Genomic DNA, 22,990 nt, shown 5'->3' on the forward strand with positions numbered 1-22,990 from the left:
TGATGGAGGGACAACGGTGGGATGATGGAGGGACAACGGTGGGATGATGGAGGGACAACGGCGGGACGATGGAGGGACAACGGCGGGACGATGGAGGGAAGACGGCGGGACGACAGCGAGACGATGGCGGGCTCCCCCCTGAGCGCTGCTCTGTGCGGCTGCAACCGATGGTCATTCCAGATGGAAGTTCCCCTCTGGGGATTAATACAGGGCTTTAAAAATAAAAAACTAAAAACTAAATAACAACAGAGTCTCTTATACATACTTCAGCCTCCTAAAACCTTCCAGACATTTCCAGCCACTGTGGCTCTGCCTTCCTGGACTTCTTGGCCTCAGATAGAGCTCTTCTATCTGCTTTACTTCTTCTGGACCTTAGTACTGCATTTGATACTGTCCATCATAATATACTCTTAAGGAGATTAGAAGATGCCGTCGGCATTAAAAACTTAGCCTTAAACTGGTTTAAATCATATTTATCTGACCGCTTTCAATTTGTTCATGTAAATAACAAATCTTCAATACATGAAGGGGTCCTGTGTGGAGTACCACAAGGCTCCGTCCTCGGACCCATATTGTTTAATCTCTAGATGTTACCACTCGGAAATATTATTAGGAAACACAACATTAACTTTCATTGTTATGCAGATGATACTCAGCTCTATTTATCAGTTAAAGCCAATCAGGCCGACCAACTTGTTAAACTAGAGTCCTGCCTCAGGGACGTTAAGTCCTGGATGTCTATCAACTTCTTAATGCTCAACACATCCAAGACTGAGGTTCTAATCCTAGGTCCTAAAAAGCTCAGGGATTACTTTTCAGATAGTCTGATTACCTTAGATAATATTACCTTAACCTCTAACAGTGATATTAGGAACCTGGGTGTTATTTCTGATCAGGATCTGTCCTTTATGTCCCATGTTAAACATGTCTCCAGGACAGCCTTCTTCCATCTAAGGAATATTGCAAAAATGAGAAACTTCTTGTCCTTCAAAGATGCAGAACAAATGCTTCCTGCCTTTGTGACTTCAAGATTAGATTATTGTAACTCCCTAATGTCAGGATGTCCAAACTCCTCTGTTAGGATCTTCCAGCTAGAGCAGAACGCTGCTGCAGGTTTACTAACCAGAACTGGAAGAAGAGAGCACATCTCCCCAGTCTTAGCATCCTTACACTGGCTTCACATCAAATCTAGAATAGAATTCAACATCCTTCTGATCACATCTAAAACTCTTCATCACCAGGCTCCGTCCTATATGGAGAAACTTCTAGAAGGGTCTCACCCTCCACGAGCCCTTGGCTCTGAGGATGCAGGACTGTTGGTAATCCCTAAAGTCCTTCAAAGTAAAAGAGGAGGCAGGAGTTTCAGCCATATGGCTCCTTTACTCTGGAATCAACTAGCAGCCTCGGTCCGAAGGGCCCACACCATTAGTTTATTTAAGAGGAGACTAAAAAGCTTCCTCTTTGATAGAGCTTCTCATTAGGAATAAAATAGGAGCACTAAGTTGAGCTGCTCTAGGCCTAGACTGCTGAGGGGATTTCCTCTCTCCCGTTAAAGGGAGGAACTCTACATTTGGAGCTTCTGTTTCTTGTCTTTCTTTCTTTCTCTCTGTGTAACAACATTACTGGAGCCACCAGATCCTGACAGGAGGGGAGCAGGATCCAGGGGATCAGACCCAAGACTCCCAGAGTGGAGTTACCACGGTCCTACTACCCGACCCCCCCACAGCACCGGGACCCCCCCACAGCACCGGGACCCCCCCACAGCACCGGGACCCCCCCACAGCACCGGGACCCCACCGCAACGGCACGGCCCTTAAACTCCAGACTGAGATTGGTTCATCATCAAACCAACGCTCATCATAGACTTTTCTTAGTATTTGTACTTATCTGGCCTGTCTGCCTCTCTCTCTCTCTCTCTCTCTCTCTCTCTCTCTCTCTCTCTCTCTCTCTCTCTCTCTCTCTTCTATTCCTCTCTCTCCCTCTTCTATTCCTCTCCCTCTCCCATTCCTCTCTCTCTCCCTCTTCTATTCCTCTCTCTCTCCCTCTTCTATTCCTCTCGCTCTCTCTCCCTCTTCTATTCCTCTCTCTCTCTCTCTTCTATTCCTCTCTCTCCCTCTTCTATTCCTCTCTCCCTCTCTCTCTTCTATTCCTCTCTCTCTCTCTCTCTTCTATTCCTCTCTCTCTCCCTCTTCTATTCCTCTCTCTCTCTCTCTCTTCTATTCCTCTCTCTCTCTCTCCCTCTTCTATTCCTCTCTCTCTCTCCCTCTTCTATTCCTCTCTCTCTCTTCTATTCCTCTCTCTCTCTCTCTTCTATTCCTCTCTCTCTTCTATTCCTCTCTCTCTCTCTTCTATTCCTCTCTCTCTCTCTCTTCTATTCCTCTCTCTCTCCCTCTTCTATTCCTCTCTCCCTCTCTCTCTTCTATTCCTCTCTCTCTCTCTTCTATTCCTCTCTCTCTCTCTCTCTTCTATTCCTCTCTCTCTTCTATTCCTCTCTCCCTCTCTTCTATTCCTCTCTCTCTCTCTTCTATTCCTCTCTCTCTCCCTCTTCTATTCCTCTCTCTCTCTCTCTCTTCTATTCCTCTCTCTCTCCCTCTTCTATTCCTCTCTCTCTCTCTCTTCTATTCCTCTCTCTCCCTGTCCTATCCCATGTACTTCTCCCCCCAACCGGTCAAGGTGGATGCCCCCCCCCCCCTTCCAGAGTCTAGGCTCCGCCCCCTTTCTTCCTGAAGAGGGACTTCTTATGAACTGTTCTTCCTGAGAGGGAGTTCTTCCTGGTTTCCTCTGTTGCTTGTTCCATCTGCTGTTCTGGAAGGTTTAGTTGGGTTCTGTTGTTCTCTATCATTGTAAGAGGTTCTGGAAGGTTTAGTTGGGTTCTGTTGTTCTCTATCATTGTAAGAGGTTCTGGAAGGTTTAGTTGGGTTCTGTTGTTCTCTATCATTGTAAGAGGCTCTGGAAGGTTTAGTTGGGTTCTGTTGTTCTCTATCATTGTAAGAGGTTCTGGAAGGTTTAGTTGGGTTCTGTTGTTCTCTATCATTGTAAGAGGCTCTGGAAGGTTTAGTTGGGTTCTGTTGTTCTCTATCATTGTAAGAGGTTCTGGAAGGTTTAGTTGGGTTCTGTTGTTCTCTATCATTGTAAGAGGTTCTGGAAGGTTTAGTAGGGTTCTGTGGTTCTCTATCATTGTAAGAGGCTCTGGAAGGTTTAGTTGGGTTCTGTTGTTCTCTATCATTGTAAGAGGTTCTGGAAGGTTTAGTTGGGTTCTGTTGTTCTCCATCATTGTAAGAGGTTCTGGAAGGTTTAGTTGGGTTCTGTTGTTCTCTATCATTGTAAGAGGTTCTGGAAGGTTTAGTAGGGTTCTGTGGTTCTCTGTCATTGTAAGAGGCTCTGGAAGGTTTAGTTGGGTTCTGTTGTTCTCTATCATTGTAAGAGGTTCTGGAAGGTTTAGTAGGGTTCTGTGGTTCTCTATCATTGTAAGAGGTTCTGGAAGGTTTAGTTGGGTTCTGTTGTTCTCTATCATTGTAAGAGGTTCTGGAAGGTTTAGTTGGGTTCTGTTGTTCTCTATCATTGTAAGAGGTTCTGGAAGGTTTAGTTGGGTTCTGTGGTTCTCTATCATTGTAAGAGGTTCTGGAAGGTTTAGTTGGGTTCTGTTGTTCTCTATCATTGTAAGAGGTTCTGGAAGGTTTAGTTGGGTTCTGTTGTTCTCTATCATTGTGAGGTTCTGGAAGGTTTAGTTGGGTTCTGTTGTTCTCTATCATTGTAAGAGGTTCTGGAAGGTTTAGTTGGGTTCTGTTGTTCTCTATCATTGTAAGAGGTTCTGGAAGGTTTAGTTGGGTTCTGTTGTTCTCCATCATTGTAAGAGGTTCTGGAAGGTTTAGTTGGGTTCTGTTGTTCTCTATCATTGTAAGAGGTTCTGGAAGGTTTAGTTGGGTTCTGTTGTTCTCTATCATTGTAAGAGGTTCTGGAAGGTTTAGTTGGGTTCTGTTGTTCTCTATCATTGTAAGAGGTTCTGGAAGGTTTAGTTGGGTTCTGTTGTTCTCTATCATTGTAAGAGGTTCTGGAAGGTTTAGTTGGGTTCTGTTGTTCTCTATCATTGTAAGAGGTTCTGGAAGGTTTAGTTGGGTTCTGTGGTTCTCTATCATTGTAAGAGGTTCTGGAAGGTTTAGTTGGGTTCTGTTGTTCTCTATCATTGTAAGAGGTTCTGGAAGGTTTAGTTGGGTTCTGTTGTTCTCTATCATTGTGAGGTTCTGGAAGGTTTAGTTGGGTTCTGTTGTTCTCTATCATTGTAAGAGGTTCTGGAAGGTTTAGTTGGGTTCTGTTGTTCTCCATCATTGTAAGAGGTTCTGGAAGGTTTAGTTGGGTTCTGTTGTTCTCTATCATTGTAAGAGGTTCTGGAAGGTTTAGTTGGGTTCTGCGGTTCTCTATCATTGTAAGAGGTTCTGGAAGGTTTAGTTGGGTTCTGTTGTTCTCTATCATTGTAAGAGGTTCTGGAAGGTTTAGTTGGGTTCTGTGGTTCTCTATCATTGTAAGAGGCTCTGGAAGGTTTAGTTGGGTTCTGTTGTTCTCTATCATTGTAAGAGGTTCTGGAAGGTTTAGTTGGGTTCTGTTGTTCTCTATCATTGTAAGAGGTTCTGGAAGGTTTAGTTGGGTTCTGTTGTTCTCTATCATTGTAAGAGGTTCTGGAAGGTTTAGTTGGGTTCTGTTGTTCTCTATCATTGTAAGAGGCTCTGGAAGGTTTAGTTGGGTTCTGTTGTTCTCTATCATTGTAAGAGGTTCTGGAAGGTTTAGTTGGGTTCTGTTGTTCTCTATCATTGTAAGAGGTTCTGGAAGGTTTAGTTGGGTTCTGTTGTTCTCTATCATTGTAAGAGGTTCTGGAAGGTTTAGTTGGGTTCTGTTGTTCTCTATCATTGTAAGAGGTTCTGAGATGTTGGTTGATGTGATTTAGAGCTAAAGTTGAATTGGTCACTGCTGCCACCTGGTGGACAAACCAGCTCACTGCAGGTCAAACCCATTTCTGTTCAAACTGCTGGGGATTCAACAGACTTCAAATACCAGACTAGACCCCTGGTTCTGCAGGTTCCTTCTTCGCTAGTTCTGCAGGTTCTTCCTCTGATTCTGCAGGTTCCGCCTCAGCTGGTTCTGCAGGTTCTTCCTCTGGTTCTGCAGGTTCCTCCTTCGCTAGTTCTGCAGGTTCTTCCTCTGATTCTGCAGGTTCCGCCTCAGCTGGTTCTGCAGGTTCTTCCTCTGGTTCTGCAGGTTTCTGTGTGTGAGGACGCTGCAGACGAAGTGAGGACACTAGACGGAGCGAGGACACTAGACAGAGTGAGGACACTAGACGGAGTGAGGACAGTAGACGGTGTGAGGACACTAGACAAAGTGAGGACAGTAGACAGAGGGAGGACACTAGACGGAGCGAGGACACTAGACAGAGCGAGGACACTAGACAGAGTGAGGACAGTAGACGGAGTGAGGACAGTAGACGGAGTGAGGACAGTAGACGGAGTGTGTTTTCCCTCAGTTGCTGGTTTTATTATAAAAGTTGAAGTTTCTACTCGACATGAACAACAACAGAAACGCTCCGTAAACCTCCAGTAAGAAAATAAAAAAACAACTCGATGATGATGATGATGAAGAAGAGGGGGAGGGGGGAGGAAAGGAGGGCTGCGGTTTCCATGGCAACACAAAAGGAGGGGCAGGGAGGGGGGTGTAACCGTGGTAACAGTGAGGTGAATCGGGGGGGTCAGTACTATCTGGTGTCACATCTGATGACCTCACTCTCTCTCACACACACACACACACACACACACACACACACACACACACACACACACACACACACACACACACACACACACACAAACAAACGGTGTTTCAGAGTGACTCGTCTAGAGAAGACAAGTCAGTCCTGGTTCTTTAAGTTCTGGTTCTTTTACTCCTGGTTCTTTAAATTCTGGTTCTTTTAGTCCTGGTTCTTTAAATTCTGGTTCTTTTAGTCCTGGTTCTTTAACTTACCAGTCAGGAGTTAGTTATTCTCACCCTCTTCTTCCCTCCGTCACTCTGAAACACACTGTCCGTTTCTCTCTCACACACACACACACTCTCTCTCTCACACACACACACACTCTCTCGCTCTCACACACACACACTCTCTCGCTCTCACACACACACTCTCTCGCTCTCTCACACTCACACACTCTCGCTCTCACACACACACACTCTCTCGCTCTCTCACACTCACACACTCTCTCTCTCTCACACACACACTCTCTCTCTCTCACACTCACACACTCTCGCTCTCACACACACACACTCTCTCTCTCTCACACACACACACTCTCTCGCTCTCACACACACACACACACACACACACTCTCTCGCTCTCACACACACACACACTCTCTCGCTCTCTCACACACACACACACTCGCTCTCCCTCTCTCTCACACACACACACACACACACACACTCTCTCGCTCTCACACACACACACACACTCGCTCTCTCTCTCTCTCACACACACACACACACACTCGCTCTCACACACACACACACTCTCTCTCTCTCTCTCTCAGCTGCTCGTCGTCTCTACTCGTCGTCATCGTCATCCTCTTCATCATCCTCTCCGTCGTCGTCCTCCTCTTCCTCTCCTCCCTGAGCTGAAGATCCGGGGTTACGAGCGAAGGTTCCTCCGCCACGGTACGCCAGCATGTCCTGCAGACACAGGGTGTGAGTGTGTGTCTGGCCCCGGCCCCGCCCCCCGGCTTCGGCCCCACCCCCCCAGCCCCGCCCCCCGGCTTTGGCCCCACCCCCCCAGCTCCGGCTCCAGCCCCGCCCCCCGGCTTTGGCCCCACCCCCCCAGCTCCGGCTCCAGCCCCGCCCCCCGCCCCACCCCCCCAGCTCCGGCTCCAGCCCCACCCCCCACCCCGCGGCTCCGGCCCCACCCCCCCAGCTCCGGCTCCAGCCCCGCCCCCCGGCTCCAGTCTCACCTGGTCGTACTTCTCTCGTAGCTTCTGGGCCTTCTCCTCGTAGGGCTGCTTCTCAGACTGAGACAGTTTGCTCCACATCTCGCCCAGCTTCTTGGCACAGTCCCCTATAGACAGACCCGGGTACTGCTGCTTCACGCTGGGGCGGTACTCACTGCAGAACACGAAGAACGCTGACCTGCAGGGGAATACACACACACAGTCAGTGCCGATAACATGGGGATGATAAAATGGTGATAGTATGGTGATGATATGATAACATGGTGATATGATAGTATGGTGATGATATGATAGTATGGCGATGATATAATGATAGTATTGCGATGATATGATAACATGGTGATGAAATAATGATAATATGGTGATGATATGATAGTATGGTGATGATATGATAACATGGTGATTATATAATGATAGTATGGCGATGATATAATGATAGTATGGTGATGATATAATGATAGTATGGTGATGATATGATAATATGGTGATGATATCATGATAGTATGGTGATATAATGATAACATGGTGATGATATGATAGTATGGCGATATGATAGTATGGCGATGATATGATAGTGTGGTGATGATATAATGATAGTATGGTGATGATATAACATGGTGATGATATGATGATAGTATGGCGATGATATAATGATAGTATGGCGATGATATGATAGTATGGTGATGATATGATAGTATGGTGATGATATAATGATAGTATGGCGATGATATGATAGTATGGTGATGATATGATAGTATGGTGATGATATAATGATAATATGGTGATGATATGATAGTATGGTGATGATATAATGATAACATGGTGATTATATAATGATAGTATGGCGATGATATAATGATAGTATGGCGATGATATGATGATAGTATGGTGATGATATGATGATAGTATGGCGATGATATAATGATAGTATGGCGATGATATGATAGTATGGTGATGATATAATGATAGTATGGCGATGATATAATGATAGTATGGTGATGATATAATGATAGTATGGTGATGATATGATAATATGGTGATGATATCATGATAGTATGGTGATATAATGATAACATGGTGATGATATGATAGTATGGCGATGATATGATAGTGTGGTGATGATATAATGATAGTATGGTGATGATATAACATGGTGATGATATAATGATAATATGGTGATAGTATGGCGATGATATGATAATATGGTGATGATATAATTACATGGTGATGATATAATGATAGTATGGTGATGATATAATGATAATATGGTGATGATAAGATAATATGGTGATACTATAATGATAACATGGTGATGATATAATGATAATATGGTGATAGTATGGCGATGATATGATAATATGGTGATGATATAATGATAATATGGTGATGATATGATAGTATGGTGATACTATAATGATAACATGGTGATGATATGATACTATGGTGATGATATGATAGTATGGTGATATAATGATAACATGGTGATGATATAATGATAATATGGTGATGATATGATAGTATGGTGATGATATAATGATAGTATGGTGATGATATAATGATAACATGGTGATAGTATGGCGATGATATGATAATAGTGATGATATAATGATAGTATGGTGATGATATAATGATAGTATGGTGATGATATAACATGGTGATGATATAATGATAATATGGTGATAGTATGGCGATGATATGATAATATGGTGATGATATAATTACATGGTGATGATATAATGATAGTATGGTGATGATATAATGATAATATGGTGATGATAAGATAATATGGTGATACTATAATGATAACATGGTGATGATATAATGATAATATGGTGATAGTATGGCGATGATATGATAATATGGTGATGATATAATGATAGTATGGTGATGATATGATAATATGGTGATGATATAATGATAGTATGGTGATGATATAATGATAACATGGTGATGATATAATGATAATATGGTGATGATATGATAATATGGTGATACTATAATGATAACATGGTGATGATATAATGATAATATGGTGATAGTATGGTGATGATATAATTACATGGTGATGATATAATGATAGTATGGTGATGATATAATGATAGTATGGTGATGATATAATGATAATATGGTGATGATAAGATAATATGGTGATACTATAATGATAACATGGTGATGATATAATGATAATATGGTGATGATATAATGATAACATGGTGATGATATAATGATAGTATGGTGATGATATGATATGGTGATACTATAATGATAATATGGTGATAGTATGGTGATGATATAATGATAACATGGTGATGATATAATGATAGTATGGTGATGATATAATGATAACATAATGATAGTATGGTGATGATATAACATGGTGATGATATAATGATAGTATGGTGATGATATGATATGGTGATACTATAATGATAATATGGTGATAGTATGGTGATGATATAATGATAACATGGTGATGATATAATGATAGTATGGTGATGATATAATGATAACATAATGATAGTATGGTGATGATATAACATGGTGATGATATAATGATAATATGGTGATAGTATGGCGATGATATGGTGATGATATAATTACATGGTGATGATATAATGATAGTATGGTGATGATATAATGTAAATATGGTGATACTATAATAATAACATAATGATAGTATGGTGATATAATAATGACAATATGGTGATATGTTAATAAGGTGATGATATAATGATAATATGGTGATGATATGATAATATGGTGATACTATAATGATAACATAATGATAGTATGGTGATATAATAATGACAATATGGTGATATGTTAATAAGGTGATGATATAATGATAATATGGTGATGATATGATAATATGGTGATACTATAATGATAACATAATGATAGTATGGTGATATAATAATGACAATATGGTGATATGTTAATAAGGTGATGATATAATGATAATATGGTGATGATATGATAATATGGTGATACTATAATGATAACATAATGATAGTATGGTGATATAATAATGACAATATGGTGATATGTTAATAAGGTGATGATATAATGAGGGGACAGCAGGTCCTGGTCCAGGACTTATGGGGGTCTCTTGGGGGGGTCAGGATCAGGAACCAGCTGTGTAGGGGACAGCAGGTCCTGGTCCAGGACTTACGGGGGTCTCTTGGGGGCGTTGGGGTCTTTCCTCTTGCGGCCCCTCTTTCCAAAACCTTTAGGGGGGACGTAGTCTCTCATCTCCCGGTTGTAGCGCACCTTGTCTGCTTTGGCCATGTCTTCAAAACACTTCTTATCACTGGGAGACAGACCCTGCACACACACACACACACACACACACACACACACACACACACACACACACACACACACACACACACACACACACACACACAGATCAAAATTTCTGCAGAGCCCCCCCCATAACAGGAACACAATAACAATAATACAAATATTGTAATTATACGGTAACAACAATTATTATTTTATCCCCCATCACCGGGGGAACTTTACCCCCCCCCACGGGGGGCGTCACCAGGGGAAACATCACAGAAACTTTCCCCCTCTCTCTGTGGGCGTGGCCTGTTGTGATTTTGTGGGCGTGGCCTGTTGTGATTTTGTGGGCGTGGCCTGCAGAGCTCTGATTTGCTGACTGGTGATCAAAGTGAAGAAAAGCTTTCTAATCCGATACGTCTACATGAAGATCTGGATCACTGCTGCTGGTCTGGACCGAGTCTACGTCCAGGGCTATAAAATCTGGGGTGTCCATTCCTGGAGGACCACCATACTGAAGGAGACCCACACCGTCCTGGTCCTGGAGGAGACGCACTGTCCTGGTCCTGGAGGAGAACCACCATCCTGATCCTGGAAAAGAACCACCATCCTGGTCCTGGAAAAGAACCACCGTCCTGGTCCTGGAGGAGACGCACTGTCCTGGTCCTGGAGGAGAACTGCACCGTCCTGGTCCTGGAGAACCAACATCCTGGTCCTGGAGAACCAACATCCTGGTCCTGGAGAACCAACATCCTGGTCCTGGAGGAGAACCACACCATCCTGGTCCTGGAGGAGAACCACACCATCCTGATCCTGGAAGAGAACCACTGTCCTGGTCCTGGAGGATGAACCACAGTCCTGGAGAACCATCGTCCTGGTCCTGGAAGAGGAACCACAGTCCTGGAGAACTACTGTCCTGGTCCTGGAGGAGAACCACACCATCCTGATCCTGGAGGAGAACCACCATCCTGGTCTTGGAGGAGGACAACAGTCCTGGTCCTGGAGGAGAATCACAGTCCTGGTCCTGGAGGACCACCGTCCTGGTTCTGTCGATCTACGTCGGTTGTTTTATCGTCGACTCTGATAGTATCCGATTCCTCTTCAGTTCACTAGAACGTTGGTTCTCTTCATCGTTAATGTTTATAGAGCTTCCTTCTCTGCACACGTCTGTGGTTTCATTGCTGAAACAAGGAACAGCGCCCCCTTGTGGCTCAGCAGACTAACTACACCAGTCAGTGTGTCTGACGTCTTTTAACGATCCAGGATGAGCAGAGTCAGTCTGAAGGACCTGACAGATTCTCCCCATGGGTCCAGGACCTGACAGACCCCCTCACCAGGGGTCCAGGACCTGACAGACCCTCCCCAGGGGTCCTGGTGGCCTCACCTTCCATCTCTCGGAGCACTTCTTGGAGAACTCAGCGAAGTTGACCGACTGCTCAGGGTTTTTCTTCCGGTGTTCCTCCCGACACGTCTGCACGAAGAAGGCGTACGCCGACGTCTTCCCCTTCGGCTTGTTGACGTCTTTACGCATCATAGTGGCGCCTGAAGGACAGAGGAGATGGTGAGACGGAGGACGAGACACAGTGAACAGATGTGAAGACAGTGAGACAGACGAGGAGAGTGAAGACAGTGAGACAGATGAGGAGAGAGGGAAGACAGTGAGACAGACAAGGAGAGTGAAGACAGTGAGACAGACAAGGAGAGTGAAGACAGTGAGACAGATGAGGAGAGAGTGAAGACAGTGAGGGATGTAAAACAGGTGTGAAGACGGACCACTTCGTCCCTCCAGGAGGTTTTAAACACTTTATCACAGTGTCTCAACCCAGATGAAGCTTTCCCTTCCCAGAACCAGGACACATGGACTTTATTGTGGAGGAAGAAGCAGCAGGTCAGAGGTGGAGACGTTTTTATTTCTGGACATGAAACAAAGGATCTGAGAAAAATGTGAAAAAGTTGAAAAGCAGAGATAAAATGATGTTGGTTGAACCTGCAGAACCCCTGAACCTGAATGTCTGCATTTCTTCACAATGTTGATTGAAATGGTCCAGGCGGAGGCGGGGGTCCTCTGCGGGACTCCGGGGCCGGGGGGGAGGAGGCCGAGGCTCCGGAGCCCCGCGGCCGAGGACCCGAGCTTCCTCCCAGGCTGGGTAACAAAGAGCAGGCTGGGATCCATTTTCTCTACCGGGGGAGACCCGTGGATCCCGGGCTGGAGCCTCCGTGCAGCCGGAGCCGAGCCGCTCCGGGTCCCGGCCGGGCGCCCCGGTGCGGTGGGGGGGTGCAGCGGCAGGCGACTCGCCGCGTGCGGCCGCTCCGGGCCCCGCTGCTGCAGTGAGCTCCGCCGCTAGCAGGCTAGCTCCCGCAGAACAATGGGCCACCATTTGCTTCCCGCCCTCTGCGGAGCGGAGCCCCCCCCTTCCTCCCAGCGGCGGCTCGCAGCCCGGCAGAGAACCGCCCGCCGCCCCGCAGCGCCGCTCCTCAGCGCCCCGACGCTCCCCGCACCTTTTAGCGGGTTTCATTGTGCACCGCGGCGGCGCCTCGAGCTGCGGCGGGCCCGCGCTGCAACGGAACAACGGAGTCCGTTCTGCAGCTGCGCACTTTCTCCGGCGGGCTGCGGCTACGCTCTGGAGAGAGACGCTGCGCGGGGGGACGCGGCTATTTCCCGGCATTCACGCTCCAAAATGGGCGTTTCGTGTTTACAGCGACACGTCTGAGTCAGTCCCCACCGGGCGGGCACGGAGGGGCTCCGGGGGCCCGCGGGCCGCCTCTCCGCCTCACTCCCGCCGCCGCAGCGGCCATTTTATCCCCGTTTTCCAGCGTCATTCCCGGATTTTTTTTTTTTTACCAGTGAGCCCCGTGGAGGAGCGCGGCCGGCGGACCGGAGCCCGCTCACTCCCCGGGGGCACCCCCGCTACATCACCCCGATAACCCGCCGCGCGTGGCGCGCAGTAACCTACTCACTCGTTCGGAGGGCCGGCGGCGGGCGCAGCAGCAGACTGTGACCGGGTTTCGGGGCTCGGTTGTCGGGGTCTTGTTGTTGTTGTTTGGGGGCTGAAGCGGAGACTGGAGCCGTTGGTTCACTTTCAAACTGGGTCGAGCTCGAGCGCAGCCCCGCCCCCAAGCCCCGCCCCCACCGGTTATTCTCATTGAGGGGGCGGGGACGCGGAAGACCGTACTGGGCGGGGCTACACACTGTGCTCTCCTTTGATTGGCCAACGAGACTGTACCTCAAAGCCCCGTTTCCGCATCGCCCCGCCCACACAGCGACGCCCCTGGGGCGGGAGTTCTACTCTCACAGATGGGCGGGGCTTGCCCGGCTGCCTGCGTGAGATTGGGCGGTTGTTCTGCGTGGCAGCGCTGTGAGCCAATGAGAGGCGTGGTGGAGGCGGAGCTTGAGAGAGCCGCGGTGAAGGGATGAAGAAGACGGAGGCTGAATAATGGAAACGGTTCAGGTTCTGAGGCTGTGGCTCTTCACTGGAGTCATTATCTGATCAATTACCCCTCATGGATCCCCCCCGCTGCTGCCCCGACACTTTCACCCAGCCTCAGAGGCGTCGGCCGCCGGAATGCTCAACTGTCCCTCTTTCCTTTGTCAAAAATGGCAGTTAAATAAACACTGAGCCTGAAACAATCAAATCAATCCTGAGCAGCAGATTTCACATCCTCCACATGGACACGCTGAACTGAAGCTGTAATCTGACCTTTGTTTTCAATCTCATGATGGGAGGAAAAGTTTGGGATTTTTTCAATGATTTTGATGCTTTTAGCTTCATCTGGTCAGATTAATTAACATAATCAGATATCAGTCAATCCCTTCAGTCTGATGCACGACGCTACGTGTGAACAACACCGTGATCACTTTCCACACGTTAGAAACAGAATCCTGCGTTATTCTGACGTGTTTGGAGGATAAATCAGAGATTAGATTGATGAGCGGGACTCCAGGACTCATTTCCACGACGATGGCGCTCAGAGACACTGACAACACAACTTCTTTAAAACGTCCTGACTCGACTATTATTACTATTACTTGATACTCACCGTAATAACAAACCAACTTGGTGGTTTTATTTTGACAGTCACCGTAATAACGATCCAACTTAGTGGTTTTATTTTGACAGTCACGTCAAAATAATCCAACTTGGTAGTTTTATTTTGACAGTCACCATAATAACAAACCAACTTGGTAGTTTTATTTTGACAGTCACCATAATAACAAACCAACTTGGTAGTTTTATTTTGACAGTCATCGTAATAACAACCTAATTTGGTGGTTTTATTTTGACAGTCACCATAATAACAATCCAACTTGGTACTTTTATTTTGACAGTCACCATAATAACAATCCAACTTGGTGGTTTTATTTTGACAGTCACCATAATAACAATCCAACTTGGTAGTTTTATTTTGACAGTCATCGTAATAACAAACCAACTTGGTGGTTTTATTTTGACAGTCACCTCAAAATAATCCAACTTGGTAGTTTTATTTTGACAGTCACCATAATAACAATCCAACTTGGTAGTTTTATTTTGACAGTCACCGTAATAACAATCCAACTTGGTAGTTTTATTTTGACAGTCACAATAATAACAGTCCAACTTGGTAGTTTTATTTTGACAGTCACCGTAATAACAAACCAACTTGGTACTTTTATTTTGACAGTCACCATAATAAAAATCCAACTGGGTAGTTTTATTTTGACAGTCACCATAATAACAATCCAACTTGGTAGTTTTATTTTGACAGTCACCATAATAACAAACCAACTTGGTAGTTTTATTTTGACAGTCATCGTAATAACAGTCCAACTTGGTAGTTTTATTTTGACAGTCACCGTAATAACAAACCAACTTGGTACTTTTATTTTGACAGTCACCATAATAACAATCCAACTTGGTACTTTTATTTTGACAGTCACCATAATAACAATCGTTGATGTTTAGAGCTCATTGTTCTCTGCTGTGTGTGTGTGTGTGTGTGTGTGTGTGTGTGTGTGTGTGTGTGTGTGTGTGTGTGTGTGTGTGTGTGTTTTCAGTACTAAAACTAACAACAGCACCAACTAGTGGACCAACAGGAAAACTACATCGTTTCTGCCGTTTCTGTTGAAATGTTCCCCGTTTCCACGGAGACGGAGTCAGAGTGTTTCAGTGACTCTGAACACTGTTGTCATGGAAACAGGCCCCAAACTGCAACTGACGTTTTAGGTTTTCACTTGAAACGTTGTCTTGGAAACGGTTCCTGAATGATCGTCACCTCGAAGAACAAATAAGAGAGAAATTCTATTTCATATGGAGAACAGTTCTCCAGCTCCGAAGAGGACAAATCATCAAAATACCAAAATATGAGAAGAAAATAAGAAATGAGAGAAAATCCAAGTTAACTTCAGGAACTAGTGAATCAACAACTTGGAAATGTGACGAGATGAGTTGAAGCAAATCTGAAGATGAGAGAAGATTTGACCCCAAATTAAAGCAGAATGGGATCCGGGCCTGGACCAGCACCGCCGGGTCATACACCCAGAGGACCAGCAGAGGGCGCCGCCGCTCCAACACCGTGGAACTTCCGGTCCAAGAACAGGAAGTAGTTTGAAGGGTTTCAGCGGGAGTCTTGGAGCTTGTTTACCGAAGCTGGATTACCGGGATCTCCCGGTCCTGAGGCCGCACATGGAGCCCGAGCAGCGGCTGCTGGAGCTCTTCAAACCCCGCAGCGACGCTGTGAGTAGAGCCGGAACACCGCGACCCGGTGTCCTGGAGCCACTGGTGTCCGTGTTAGAAGGTGTCCGTGTTAGACGGTGTCCCGGAGCCACTGGTGTCCGTGTTAGAAGGTGTCCGTGTTAGACGGTGTCCCGGAGCCACTGGTGTCCGTGTTAGAAGGTGTCCGTGTTAGACGGTGTCCCGGAGCCACTGGTGTCCGGGACTTTTGAACACTTCGTCGTGTAGTTACTAGTTAGAGTTAAATTTCAAGGTGTCTCTGTCCTCGTGTGACTGTTGATCGTCTCTGTGAGGTCGTGGACTCTGTTCTTGTTCGCTCTGCCATCGATTGGCTCAGTTTGGATTCTCGTCTTCAGGAGTCTGTCTGGTTGAAGAACTTCTTCACCTTCGTCGCAGAACACCTGAGCTGTGGCCCCGCCCCCTCACAGAAAGCAGGTGTGTGTGTGTGTGTGTGTGTGTGTGTGTGTGTGTGTGTGTGTGTGTGTGTGTGTGTGTGAGAGAGCTGACACACTGTCTCCTTTCAGAGTCTCTCACTGTGTCCGCTGTCCAGAGCGTCCAGGAGAAGTTTGGCTCCGCCCACTCTCTACCTGTCAGCTACAGGTACACATGATGATGTCATCACGCCAACAAGTCACCTGACGTGGTCTCACACCTGTCTGCCCTCCTCCTGCCTGTCTTCCAGGCCTCTGTCTGTCTCCGAGCTTGTCTCACAGCAGCACCTGTCCTGTGTCAGTAACCTGTCCTGGAGCACCAATCAGCATCGAGCATGGGTCCGGGAGGCGGAGCTTTCAGTGCCAGAGCAGACAGCACTCCGCCGGGTCAACTTGCTCCTGATTGGCCGTTTGACTGAGGGGCGGGACGGACAGTGGAGGCTGATGGACAGCAGTGGCAGCGTTCAGTGTGAGGTGAGACCACTTCCTGTTCCTCTACACCTGTCTGTGTCTCACCTGTCTGTCTCTACAGTGCCTGTCTCCCTGTCCTCGGTGGCTCCACCGTCCCGTCTTCCTCCGTCACTGGAACTACATCCCCCATGATGCCGCGGGGCGGGACAAGGACAGAGGTCACCTGGAGCTGATTGGTCCTCCGGTCCTGCTGAGTAGCCACGCTGCGCAGGGATTGGCTGCTGGTCCCGGACAAGAGGCGGGGCTTAGCGGAGCAGTGGGGGTTCGAGAGGCCTTGAGCTTTCTTCAGAACAGGTTAGTCATGTGACCTCTGATCTGTGAGGGTCAAAGGTCAGTGGATGTCTGTGTGTCTGCCTCAGGGTCAAAGGTCAGCGGATGTCTGTGTGTCTGCCTCAGGGTCAAAGGTCAGCGGATGTCTGTGTGTGGCGAGGTGGGCTGGGTCTGCCCCCTGCTGGTCGTCTCAGGAATCAGCTTCTTCTGCTGGAGCCTGACGGAGGACGACGTGACGCTGCCGGTCCTCGTCAAGGTGTGTGTGTGTTTCTGCATGTGTGTGTGTTGTGTTAACGTGTTGTGTTAACGTGTTGTGTGTTTACAGGAGAGCAGACAGTTGCCATGGTTTCCGTGTCTGCGTGTTGGACTCCGTGTGTGTGTGACGGCGCTGCGTGTGTGTGTGCTGCGAGGCTGGAGAGGAAACAACATCCTGTGTGTGACCGAGCGCTCGGAGCTACACACTGACTACACACACACTCCTGCACACTGTGACACACACACTCCTGCACACTGTGACACACACTTGGACTCCCAGCCGGACACGCCCCTCCTGATGATGTCACATGATGACAGGACAGACTGCGAGGGGGCGGAGCCTGACAAAGACTCCGGCCAATCAGGTGTGAGGATGAAAACCTCCAGAGTCATCAGTTACCAGGTGAGAGGACGCTGCGCTGTGATTGGACGCCTGAACACTGCGCTCTGATTGGACCTCTGTGTGCCCCTCCTCTGACAGGGCACGGTGACGGAGGTGGTAAGCGAGGGGGCGGGGCTCTACGTGATGGACGGGAGGGTCGGTCTGTGTCTGGCCTATCAGCCGAGGGGGAGGCGGAGCCTGCGAGCAGGCGACAGAGTGGAGGTGAGACCACGCTGTGTTGTGATTGGCCGTTCCCCGGCTCATTAACATAATCTTGGTCTTGGTCCTCAGCTGCGTCACGTCCACGTCCTGCTCCGTCCCTGTCCAGACCTGCCTCCCAGCATGCTTTGCGCCTGCCTGCGCACCAGCCTCACAGTCACGGCCTTCAGCGGCGTGGGCGGGGCTTCTTCGTCCTCCACCCGCTGTCCCGGAGACGGAGCGTTACCACGGTTACTGCTGCAGACAAACCGCAACCTGTCTGATTACCTGTGGGCGTGTCACCTGAGCTCCCGGCTGGCGCAGAGGTCTGTCTCACCCTGCCTGTCTGTCTCACCCTGCCTGCCTGTCTGTCTCACCCTGTCTGTCTGTCTCACCCTGCCTGTCTGTCTGTCTCACCCCGCCTGTCTGTCTCTCAGCCTGGTCCCGGCAGTCTTGCGGCAGCAGCAGTGTGTCTGTCTTCTGTCCTGGAGACTGATGGAGACTCTGCGGGGACAGAGAGGACAAGGACACAGAGATATTTACTCTGAGATGCTGGAAGAGTCCCACACCTGTCCTCTGACTCAGGTAAGCCTCTTTCACTGTCCTCTCTTGTCCTCTCTCATATCCTCTGGTCTCCTCTCTCATCCAGTCATGTCCTCTCTCATCCTCTAATGTCCTCTGGTGTCCTATCATGTCCTCTCTTGTCGTCTCTCATGTCCTCTGGTGTCCTCTCTCGTCATGTCATGTCCTCTCTCATCCTCGGATGTCCTCTGGTGTCCTCTCTCATGTCCTCCACAGTACAGCGTGGACTCATCCGTCCATCAGTACATCAGTGTCTCAGAGCTGCTGGTGTCCCTGCAGGACGTCTGGTCCACCATGTCTCTCCAGTCTCTGCTGTCCTCTGATGGTCCTAGTCTGACCAGGTCCCAGATTAACGCCGCCCTGTCCTGGTCCTGCAGAACCCTGACCTCTGACCCCAAGGACGGAGATGCTCACAGGTAATCTGCTGATGAGATTATCATGACTGGTAATGATATTACCATGACCGGTAATGAGATTATCACGACTGGTAATGAGATTGTCACGACTGTTAATGAGATTACCATGACCAGTAATGAGATTATCGTGACCAGCAATGAGATTATCATGACCGGTAATGAGATTATCTTGACTGGTCATGAGATTATCATGACTGGTAATGAGATTACCATGACCGGTAATGAGATTGGTAATGAGATTATCTTGACTGGTCATGAGATTATCATGACTGTTAATGATATTACCATGACCAGTAATGAGATTATCATGACAGGTAATGAGATTACCATGACGGGTAATGATATTATCTCGACCAGTAATGAGATTATCATGGCCGGTAATGAGATTATCTTGACTGGTCATGAGATTATCATGACTGTTAATGATATTACCATGACCAGTAATGAGATTATCATGACGGGTAATGAGATTACCATGACGGGTAATGAGATTATCATGACGGGTAATGAGATTACCATGACCGGTTATGAGATTATCATGACCAGTAATTAGATTATCATGACCAGTAATGAAATTATCATGACGGGTAATGAGATTACCATGACGGGTAATGAGATTATCATGACCGGTAAATGGAATTTTCTTTTGATGAATTAAAATAGAAATACGTACTTTTTTGTCTGAATGTATTTTGGTTGCCATGGAAACGAGCCACCATGATTTCTTCCCTATTTAGTTTCTGGTGGGACTAGCAGCAGACACCATAACAACAAACTATACACATGACCAGACAGTAAAACTCTTGTACTTTGCAGACAGGATACTTTATATGAGGAGATCATGTTTCTACCCTGAAGATGTCGGTTCTGTTTCATGAAGTTTCTGCTGGAACTCTAGCGCCCACTACTGGCTGCACCCGTGTACTGTGTTTAGACAGGTACACCTGTACTACAAACACAGTTCACAACGTTTGACTTGCTGCTTGGTTCCAGTGTGTGAGAGGTTCTGGTTCTGGTTCTGCTCAGACGGCGCCCCCTGCTGCTGGTGGGTGTATTGCAGCTCCCGTCCCAGACGTCTGACGTCGCTCTGCAGCTCTCCGACGGGTCGGGGGTCGTCTCCTGCGTCGTCACGGAAACCAGCCACCCTGACGGCGGAGGTCAAGGGGCGCTGTTCAACACGGCCTGGATCGGTACACACACACACACACACACACACACACACACACACACACAGTTCTCTTCTCATGTATTTTTCAACAAACAAACAATAAATCAATGTGTATTATATTAAACTATATCAGGTTTATTCTACATAAATTGTTCTTTCTTATTAGCGAGGCTTATGTTAAGATAAAGTAGAATGAAGTATGTATTAATATGAAAGACAGTTTATTTATCTTTTATTTCAATTACAGTAGTAAACTTACGAAGTACTGTGACTTACAGTCTAGTAATCGTTCACCACAACCGCTGGTCCATTGTGCTGATCAAAGCCCTAAACCAGGCCGGGTCACTATACTAATGCTGGCTGGACATTAAAGATCAAAGCCCTAAACCAGGCCGGGTCACTATACTAATGCTGGCTGGACATTAAAGATCAAAGTATCTTAGTTCCATGTGGACAATGTGGGGGTCTGCGTGACGTCATCATCTCACAATAAACTACTTCTATCACTTTATTAATCCCTGGGGAAACTCTTGAGCAAGGCAGCAGCAACACAATGTTTCCAGCTTTAACGCAGCTCCAACCATTGGGACTATTTCCAGGGAGTTTAGCGTGGAGGAGGACGCAGCTTCACGGAGGTGTGAATCGCCTGCTGACAGTCTGGAGGAGCTAACATTCACGTTGCTGCGTTGCTTTGCTAACATTCACGTTGCTGCGTTGCTTTGCTAACATCCACGTTGCTGCGTTGCTTTGCTAACATTGTTGCTGTGTTGCTTTGCTAACATCCACGTTGCTGCGTTGCTTTGCTAACATTGTTTGTTGCTGTGTTGCTTTGCTAACATCCACATTGCTGTGTTGCTTTGCTAACATCCACATTGCTGCGTTGCTTTGCTAACATTGTTGCTGTGTTGCTTTGATAACATCCACGTTGCTGCGTTGCTTTGCTAACATCCACGTTGCTGCGTTGCTTTGCTAACATTGTTGCTGTGTTGCTTTGCTAACATCCACATTGCTGCGTTGCTTTGCTAACATTGTTGCTGTGTTGCTTTGCTAACATCCACGTTGCTGCGTTGCTTTGCTAACATTGTTTGTTGCTGTGTTGCTTTGCTAACATCCACGTTGCTGTGTTGCTTTGCTAACATCCACATTGCTGCGTTGCTTTGCTAACATTGTTGCTGTGTTGCTTTGCTAACATCCACGTTGCTGCGTTGCTTTGCTAACATTGTTGCTGTGTTGCTTTGCTAACATCCACGTTGCTGCGTTGCTTTGCTAACATTGTTTGTTGCTGTGTTGCTTTGCTAACATCCACGTTGCTGCGTTGCTTTGCTAACATCCACGTTGCTGTGTTGCTTTGCTAACATCTACGTTGCTGTGTTGCTTTGCTAACATCCACGTTGCTGTGTTGCTTTGCTAACATTGTTGCTGTGTTGCTTTGCTAACATCCACGTTGCTGTGTTGCTTTGCTAACAATGCTCATTGCTGTGTTGCTTTGCTAACATCCACGTTGCTGAGTTGCTTTGCTAACATCCACGTTGCTGTGTTGCTTTGCTAACATTGTTGCTGTGTTGCTTTGCTAACATCCACGTTGCTGCGTTGCTTTGCTAACATTGTTGCTGTGTTGCTTTGCTAGCATCCACGTTGCTGTGTTGCTTTGCTAACAATGCTCATTGCTGTGTTGCTTTGCTAACATCCACGTTGCTGCGTTGCTTTGCTAACATCCACGTTGCTGTGTTGCTTTGCTAACATCCAAGTTGCTGTGTTGCTTTGCTAACATCCACGTTGCTGTGTTGCTTTGCTAACAATGCTCATTGCTGTGTTGCTTTGCTAACATCCACGTTGCTGCGTTGCTTTGCTAACATCCACGTTGCTGTGTTGCTTTGCTAACATTGTTGCTGTGTTGCTTTGCTAACATCTACGTTGCTGCGTTGCTTTGCTAACATTGTTGCTGTGTTGCTTTGCTAGCATCCACGTTGCTGTGTTGCTTTGCTAACAATGCTCATTGCTGTGTTGCTTTGCTAACATCCACGTTGCTGCGTTGCTTTGCTAACATCCACGTTGCTGTGTTGCTTTGCTAACATCTACGTTGCTGTGTTGCTTTGCTAACATCCAAGTTGCTGTGTTGCTTTGCTAACATCTACGTTGCTGTGTTGCTTTGTGGTGTTGTGAGACTAAAATCCGTCCAATCAGCAACATGTTGCCATGAAAAGTTGGATAGCACAGTGCTACTTCCCTAGCCTGCTCGCTGGCTGCAAACTGTGGACTGGATCATGAAGCAAGGATCATGGAGCAGACCAGGATCATGAAGCAGACCAGGATCGTGGATCAGACCAGGATCCTGGAGCAGACCAGGATCATAAGCAGACCAGGATCATGGAGCAGACCAGGATCATGGAGCAGACCAGGATCGTGGAGCAGACCAGGATCCTGGAGCAGACCAGGATCATGGATCAGACCAGGACCATGAAGCAGACCAGGATCGTGGAGCAGACCAGGATCCTGGAGCAGACCAGGATCATGGATCAGACCAGGATCATGGAGCAGACCAGGATCGTGGAGCAGACCAGGATCCTGGAGCAGACCAGGATCATGAAGCAGACCAGGATCATGGAGCAGACCAGGATCCTGGAGCAGACCAGGATCATGGAGCAGACCAGGATCCTGGAGCAGACCAGGATCATGGAGCAGACCAGGATCATGGAGCAGACCAGGCCGATCCAGTATCGGGTTCTAATATCAACGGAATTCCTGGATGAGGAACCTCCGCAGGCTGGATCGGAAATATCTGATCTGTGAATTACGTTGATAATAGAACCCGATACTGGATCGGATCGGTTCCGTCACTGAAAA

The 22,990-nt window shown here is 47.1% G+C and overlaps 2 protein-coding genes across 13 annotated transcripts in view; one reads left to right on the plus strand and one right to left on the minus strand.

The window, feature by feature from the left end:
• Positions 1 to 5,497: 5,497 nt before the first annotated feature.
• Positions 5,498 to 13,372, minus strand: LOC308123682 (high mobility group protein B2-like). Of its 3 annotated transcripts, none has more exons than XR_013936244.1 (6): positions 13,221 to 13,372; positions 11,647 to 11,804; positions 10,150 to 10,301; positions 6,981 to 7,155; positions 6,511 to 6,705; positions 5,498 to 6,389 (listed from the first exon to the last, which is right to left on the minus strand). XR_013936244.1 is itself a non-coding variant. In XM_080486290.1 (5 exons), exons 2-5 carry the CDS (start codon positions 11,794 to 11,796, stop codon positions 6,580 to 6,582), a joined length of 603 nt encoding a protein of 200 aa, XP_080342416.1. In that variant the 5' UTR covers positions 11,797 to 11,804; positions 13,221 to 13,372; the 3' UTR covers positions 5,498 to 6,579. The 3 variants fall into 3 exon arrangements, 1 of the variants encoding a protein (XP_080342416.1); XR_013936245.1 differs by having other exon boundaries at positions 5,498 to 5,768; positions 6,237 to 6,705; XM_080486290.1 differs by having other exon boundaries at positions 5,498 to 6,705.
• A 2,408-nt stretch (positions 13,373 to 15,780) lies between these two features.
• Positions 15,781 to 22,990, plus strand: part of ctc1 (CTS telomere maintenance complex component 1) — a 14,705-nt gene continuing 7,495 nt past the window's right edge. For 6 of the 10 annotated variants that reach the window (XM_080486257.1, XM_080486260.1, XM_080486264.1 and 3 more), the window contains exons 1-13: positions 15,781 to 15,976; positions 16,330 to 16,408; positions 16,498 to 16,573; positions 16,656 to 16,878; positions 16,937 to 17,169; positions 17,272 to 17,401; positions 17,471 to 17,803; positions 17,882 to 18,004; positions 18,074 to 18,306; positions 18,418 to 18,565; positions 18,779 to 18,978; positions 20,005 to 20,168; positions 20,746 to 20,781. In XM_080486257.1, the coding sequence (XP_080342383.1) occupies positions 15,926 to 15,976; positions 16,330 to 16,408; positions 16,498 to 16,573; positions 16,656 to 16,878; positions 16,937 to 17,169; positions 17,272 to 17,401; positions 17,471 to 17,803; positions 17,882 to 18,004; positions 18,074 to 18,306; positions 18,418 to 18,565; positions 18,779 to 18,978; positions 20,005 to 20,168; positions 20,746 to 20,781 (2,029 nt within the window). In that variant the 5' untranslated portion in view covers positions 15,781 to 15,925. Of the gene's footprint in view, positions 15,977 to 16,329; positions 16,409 to 16,497; positions 16,574 to 16,655; positions 16,879 to 16,936; positions 17,243 to 17,271; positions 17,402 to 17,470; positions 17,804 to 17,881; positions 18,005 to 18,073; positions 18,307 to 18,417; positions 18,566 to 18,778; positions 18,979 to 20,004; positions 20,169 to 20,745; positions 20,782 to 22,990 lie in introns of those variants that run through there. The other 4 variants (XM_080486262.1, XM_080486263.1, XM_080486265.1 and 1 more) reach the window with 2 other exon arrangements.

Source organism: Lipophrys pholis (genome assembly GCF_963383615.2).
Source record: "Lipophrys pholis genome assembly, chromosome: 18".
In the NCBI taxonomy this organism is placed as follows: Eukaryota; Metazoa; Chordata; class Actinopteri; order Blenniiformes; family Blenniidae; genus Lipophrys; species Lipophrys pholis.